Below are 6,915 nucleotides of genomic sequence, written 5' to 3'. Positions count from 1 at the left end.
TCTTTCACGACATTCGGCAGAATTAAAACAAACTTTTGATTTTGAGACAGGGTCTCACTGAGTAGTACGGGCTGGCCTCAAGCTCAAACTCTCCCTTTGTCCTTTGCGTGCGGGAACTGACAGAATTCCCGTCACTTAGAGGGGACGTTCACTGTGTCTCTTTTGTACTCTTCGTGACATTTCCTTTATATACTTTTTTTCTAACGTCATTACAAACTAATCCTCACAATCAGTCCCTGGGTTAGGAATTCATCGTTTTTTACATTTTAAAAATGAGAAAATATTCCTTTCGTTTACTCAGACAAGTATTTTTTTTCTCTTTCCCCCTTTTTTTTTCTTTGAGACAGGGTCTCATGTAGTCAAAGCTGGCCTCCAACTCACAATACAGTCGAGGCTGGTCTTAAATCCTTAATTCTCCTGCTTCCACCTCCAGAAAACTGGCTAGCAGATGAGCCCTTTTAAAAAAAAAAAAAAGAAAGAAAACGAAACACTGTCTTTCCAGATTCACTCATTGAACATTTCTGCTTGGAAACGATGCTTCGTGGGAGGTGTACGGTGTTGTGTGTGTCGACTTGGCAGTCTCCTCCTATCCTCCCTGCGTCGTGGAACCGCAGCGCAGGAGAACGACTGGGTTTGAACCTCTGCGGACGCCGTAGTCCCCGCCCCTCTTTCCTCGGCCCCGTCCGCCGCGCTGGGGAAGGCGGGGCCTGCGACTGGAGGCCGGAGAAGCGACGCGATAGGCCGAGGCTGGAGGCGACGGCGGCCCGCTTACCGGAAGTGCCGCCGTTTTCCCCTCCCCCGAGCCTCAGCCTGGGAGGTTGGAGAGCTGCCCCGGAAGTCATCTCCCCGTCCCCCGCCCGCGGCAAACATGGCGGTGGACTCGTCCATGGAGCTGCTATTTTTAGATACTTTTAAACATCCGAGCGCTGAGGTAAGGCTTCGCGACCCGACCTGGACACGGTCCGTCAGCTCGGGTACCCCTGCTGTGGAGGCGGGGGTCGTCCGGACTGCGTCCTCCCGCCGTGGCGCTGGGAAATCCTCCGGTCCACACCCCCTCCCCCAGCCCGGTGCGAGCCGTGTGGCCCTGGGCGGCGGCCCGGCCTTGCCCGGCTTTGCTCGGGGGGCCCGCGTCTTCGCTCGAGTCCACCCTGCTGCCGGCGGTGCGTAGTTTGTCCTGTCGGCGTTGAGTCCCGAGGAGGCTCTCGGGGCTCAGGAGGATGCAGGCGCGAGCTGGGGCTTCTGGCGTTTGACAGCCCTGCCGGGTTCTGATGCCCTCAGGGTACCCGAGTGGCCGCGTTTCCAGGTCCTTCTCTTCGCTCTCCTAACGGCAGTCTTGCCGCTCAGTCGATCGTGACACTTGGATGCTGTAGGCAGGAATTCGCCTCTTAGGATGTGACATGCCTGCGAGAGTCTCCTTTGCACGGGAAATCCTTCCGAAGCCTGCAGAATTGAAGGATCATAATAAAGCATCAGAAAGCAAGTCTGCTTTTTTCAGGGGGCGCAAGGGGGTGTTGAGTAGTCTTGTGTGCAGACTTTCTTGAGCGTCTCCGAATGGCCATCAGATACTGAAAGTGAATATACTGAATGTGGCTTATTAAAGAAAGTTCCCAAAAGGCAACAAAAATGAACTTTAACGAAGTCCACAGAGAATGTCGGGTGGGAGAAGAGCGGATGAGCAGTCTCTTATCTCTTTGTCTCCCTGCAGACGGTCGTTTAGAGAAGCATTCTACGGGGATTGTTTTGTCCTTATGAAGAGTGTGCTGTTATGTGACAGACGTACCATGAAACTAGGGTAGAGTGTCAGACTACCATGAAACTAGGGTAGAGTGTCTCATGTTCTTCCTCAGTTGTATGACAGTGTTTATGACAGTGTCAAGGGAAAGACAGATTTAATAAATATCTGAGTGAAAATGTTTAAAATATTCTCCCATGAAATAATGAACTGGGTTGGAGGTCAGTTTTCTTTAATGAATGGTTTGTAGACCTGTGAAAGTCAAGAGTTGGTGCTTTGAGTTATTGTATTTTACTGACAGCGGACCTATTTGTGTCCTCACATTTCAAGTGGGTCACACAGTGCTTGTAGTGACTGTTGGGCTATAGTTCAGCTAGACTTGAGAAAGCTCTAAATGGCAAGCTATTGTTACCAGAATAGATGTCTTTATAGGAGAGCCACAGAATTCGAAGGAAGAAGTAGGCATGTGTTGATCTGTTTTCTTTTTCTCTACCTCTCTCTCTCTTTCTTTTCTTTTCTTTTTCTTTTTCTTTTTTTTTAGACAGGGTTTCGCTATGTGGCCCTGGCTGTCCCGGAACTCACTCTGTAGACCAGACTGGTCTTGAACTCACAGAGACCCACCTGCCTCTGCCTCCTGAGTGCTCAGGCTAAAGGTGTGCACCACTATGCCAGGCTCTGCTGTGAATGTTTTTAACCCCAGTACTTAGGAAACAGGCAGATGAAAATCTGTGAGTTTGAGGCCGCCGTACAGCCAGGGCTGTCTTTAGAAAGAATGGTTTTTGAGGAAATAAGTATCCATGTGGAGTATGCATCTGATTTAGGAGGATTGCCAGTCCTTCATCTCTGGTTTCTCTCCTCAGTCTTAGACGTCAGCATCCTAGGAGACTTTCTGGGAGGGATTGAAGGAGCTTTAGAAGAAGTCACAGTTGAACTTCTCTTGAAGGAGTAAGGGTGCGTGGGAGATAAGTACCGACATGTTTGGGTTAGAGCTAGAATTTGGTGTGTAAAGAGGCATCGGAATTCCTTAAGTTTGCCCTCGTGTCTTCAAATGCCTAATCATTGGAGTGTAGTCCTTAAAAGAGTGATAATTCAAATTAGAATTCAGTCTATGAAACAGAAGGCCTTGAAACGAAGCAATTTTTTTTTTTTTTGAGACAGAGTTCCTTTATGTTACCCTTGACTATTCTAGAACTCACTCTGTTGACCAGGCTGGCCTTGAACTCACAGAGATCCAACTGCCTCTGCCTCCCAAGCGCAGGGACTAAAGATGTGTGCCACCACCGAAAACCAGCAAGCGCAAACACAGTTCTTAATCAGAATCTGATGTAGACTGCTCCAGCTGGTATTTATTTAGCTCTCTCTGTGAACATAAAGGGTACAAGATTTTAGAGAGAGGTTACTTTTTTGTGACTATCTAGGCATTTGGCACATAAGTTGGTCTTGGTAAAATGGGAACTGTTCCTTAGTTGTGAGACAAGGGGACTATTGCAGTCAGTCTTCTGTTAGGTTACACAGAGTAGCTGTGTGGACTGCCACCATATCACGGCGCTCTTTAAATATTCTAGAGTAGTATAAACTCTTCGTTGGAAGCCTATAGCTCTTGAGCAGGGAAATTATATGATTAGTAAACTCCATTGGGTAGACGAGTTGGTCAGTCGTATTCAGAACAGTTCAGAGAGAACAGGTAGCAAACTCAGGAAGTAAGTGAGATGTGGTGGGAGATGGTCAGTATGTGCTGTTGACATGTGAGGTTTTATTGATGGCTTTGCGCCAGGAACAGTGCTTTGATGAGTTAATTTTCTTCTGCTCTTCTGTTAGTTTTGAAAGTTGTTTTCATATTATAGTTGCGAAAACTATGGTAGAAGGTTAGGTGGTTTCCTTAAACTGACAAGGCTACGTTAAGGTGAAATGACATTCTGTGTGCTGGCTGTGCCTGTCTGCTTTCCTAACGTCTGCAAACTGCAGGCTCAAGGCCACCTGGACCACACGAAGACAAACAAAAACAAGGTATGTTGATGGTTCCCTGAGCAGAGGACTTAAGTTCTGTTCTGGGACCCACTTTCTCAAAGGAGAGAACTGACTGTAGACAGTTGTCCTCTGACTGCCACACAAGCACTGTGGCCCATAGACCTACACACACACAGAATAAGTCAATAAAATCAAACTAAACAGAAACCATTTAGGGCTTTCCCCCAATAACTATTAAGAGTAACAAATACAAGCCAGGCAGTGGTGGCGCACGCCTTTAATCCCAGCACTCGGGAGGCAGAGGCAGGCGGATCTCTGTGAGTTCGAGGCCAGCCTGGTCTAGTTCCGGGATGGGCACCAAAGCTACAGAGAAACCCTGTCTCGAAAAACCAAAAAAAAAAAAAAAAAAAAAGAAAAGAAAAGAGTAACAAATACACAAACATCCATTTCTCCTGACTCTAAAGCGGTGCTGTTCCGTTTTGCAGTGGGACTGAGTAGAAAGAAATACGTGTAGGCCACATTATGCAGGAGGGGCAGTGCAAGTAAAAAGGAAAGAAGAGTCGTTGCTTTGCTTTTAAAGAAATTTGTAATCTAACGGGGAAGTTAACCTCTGAGTAAACTTCCACACAACCCTTCAAGGTTGCGAAGAGTTCTAGATGAGTTACAAATGGCGGTTTGAACGGGCTGGAGAGATGGCTCAGCAGTTAAGAGCATTTGCTGCTCTTGTAGAGGGTCCAGGTTCTCCGAGCTATTTAACTGTAGTTCAGGGGATGACTCTTGGGAACCAGCACGTGTGTGATGCTTCACATGTGATGCACATACACATATGCAGGCAAACACTCCTATACATAAAATAAATATTTAAAGAAAAAAACAAAATCGTGGTTTGTATTACTCCTTTATAAATGTGGTTGAGCTGGGCGGTGGTGGCGCATGCCTTTAATCTCAGCATTGGGTGGCAGAGGAGGATCTCTGTGGATTCGAGGCAAGCCTGGTCTACAGAGAGAGTTCCAGGACAGGCTCCAAAGCTACAAAAAGAAACCCTGTCTTGAAAAACCAAATAAATAAATGAACAAACAAATAAAAACAAAAATGGGGCTGGAGAGATGGCTGAGTGGTTAAGTGCACATATTGTTTATGTAGGGCCCTGAGTTTGGTTCCTAGTTTCCATGTCAGGAGGAACAGAGCTGTGACTCCAGCTCCATGGGATACAACATATTCTCCTTGTATACAAATACACATGGTTAAAACTAAAATAAACCTTAAAAAAGTATATACTGTTCTTCCACAGATCCGGGTTCAGTTCTGGGTGCCCATAGTCACCTGCCCATAACTCCCCTCAGCACATACCAGTGCATGTGATTTTATTTTTTTATTTTATTTTATTTTTTGATTTTTTTCGAGACAGGGTTTCTCCGTAGTTTTTTTTTGGTTTCTGTCCTGGAACTAGCTCTTGTAGACCAGGCTGGCCTCGAACTCACAGAGATCCGCCTGCCTCTGCCTCCCGAGTGCTGGGATTAAAGGTGTGCGCCACCACCGCCTGGCTAGTGCACATGATTTTAAATCATAAAAGTGAGCCGGGAGGAAGAGGCAGATGGATCTCTGTGAGTTCAAAGCCAGCCAGGCCTACATAAAACGAGTTTTAGGACAGTTAGGGCTACCCAGAGAAACCCTGTCTCAAGAAAAAAAAATCCTTTGGGCCTGCAGATGGCTGTGATTAAGAATACTTGTTTGCTGAGGGACCTAAGAAGTGTGGTTCTCACCCACATCAGCCTATGACTCTAGCTCCGAGGTGCCCAGTGTCTTCCTCTGGCCTCCATTCTAGAGAAATCAGAAAGTAGTGTAGGCAAATGACTGGCTGGTAAGCCGTGCAACCTGAGTTTGATCCTGGGAGCCACGTGAATGTGGCAGACAGACCTGACTACAGAGTTGTTCTTCACATCCATGTGCTTGGCCTTCGTGTGCACACATTACACACAGACTAGAACTTTTAACAAGAAAAAAGTACAGGAAAGCATAAACCCAGCTTTCGTTAACATTCTTTTCTCTTTATCCCTTTGATCTCGCCAACAGTCGCTTCCTTGCTTAGGTATTTATAAGTCCAGTTTTCTGTTTCGGACTAACTGCCATTGGATATTCCAATAAAAGAACAAAACAGTATTGCAAATCAAACTACAAAGTCCCCTGGGCATGGTGGCCTGTGCCTGTGAGCCCAGCACTCAGGGGGTGGAGGCATTAGGATCAGGAAATTATATTTGGCTACATAGAAAGGTTGAGACCAAACCAAGCTGTATGACACACAGATGCAGACAGACAGACAATTATAAACAAAGCAAGATAAAACTCTAGTATGCACTATGTATTTCAGAAAAGTTAAGTAAGATTTATATAGATATTTGATAAATTAGCTAATATATTTTTATTTTTTTATTTTTTTTTGGTTTTTCAAGACAAGGTTTCTTTGTGGTTTTGGAGCCTGTCCTGGAACTAGCTCTGTAGACCAGGCTGGTCTCGAACTCACAGAGATCCGCCTGCCTTTGCCTCCCGAGTGCTGGGATTAAAGGCGTGCACCATCACCGCCTTGCTTATTTTGATGTATTAATTTCTTTCATCTGTGCCCCCAAACTTATTATATTAGAATGTACTTTATAGTTTGTAGCTAATAGCAGATTTCTTTATGTTAATATTTTCCAGATCTCCCAGTATATATGCTTAGCCTGAATGTGTATACCCTTCTATATTAGCTTCCTAGTACTGGTTTGTGGTTTCTCTTTCTACTTAACAGCATATTACAGTAAACGTGCGTGAAGGTGAGCGTCGTTTAAAGAAAACTTCCTTTTGTGCTTTGACTGGGTAGCACTTGTGTGAGTTACACATTTAAGAGGCACAAAGGGTGTCCAGTGAAAAGTGTCCCATCACTGTCAGCTGGACATCCTGTGGCTTTCAGTGGTGATAGTGTTTATTATCCGTGTACTAAACATGTGTGATTTATGCTTCTGACTTTTTATAGAAACCCCAAAGAGGTTAATGCACTTTTTATTCCTTTAATATTGTCTGAGTGGATTTGCTGGGTTCAGTTACACTGTGAAGGGAGTGGGTGATCTAGAAGGGCTTTTGCTTTAGAGCAGTGGGTCTCAGCTTCCCTAACGTGAAACCCTTTAACACAGTGGTCCCCAGCCTCCCTAATGTGAGACCCTTTAACACAGTGGTCCCCA

General features: G+C 45.6%; 1 protein-coding gene across 2 annotated transcripts in view; it reads left to right on the top strand.

The window, feature by feature from the left end:
* The first annotated feature begins 781 nt into the window (after nt 1–781).
* Virma (vir like m6A methyltransferase associated) overlaps nt 782–6,915 on the top strand; it is a 63,442-nt gene continuing 57,308 nt past the window's right edge. For both annotated transcript variants that reach the window (XM_050165170.1, XM_050165160.1), the window contains exon 1: nt 782–931. In XM_050165170.1, coding sequence (XP_050021127.1) covers nt 869–931 — 63 coding nt within the window. In that variant the 5' untranslated portion in view covers nt 782–868. The remainder of the gene's footprint in view (nt 932–6,915) is intronic.

This window comes from Alexandromys fortis, unplaced genomic scaffold (genome assembly GCF_014885135.2).
Source record: "Alexandromys fortis isolate MF-2015 unplaced genomic scaffold, M_Fortis_MF-2015_v1.1 scaffold_18, whole genome shotgun sequence".
Taxonomy (NCBI): domain Eukaryota; kingdom Metazoa; phylum Chordata; class Mammalia; order Rodentia; family Cricetidae; genus Alexandromys; species Alexandromys fortis.
The sequence above is the reverse complement of the archived record's forward strand: the minus strand, read 5'-3'. Positions and strand labels throughout refer to the sequence as shown.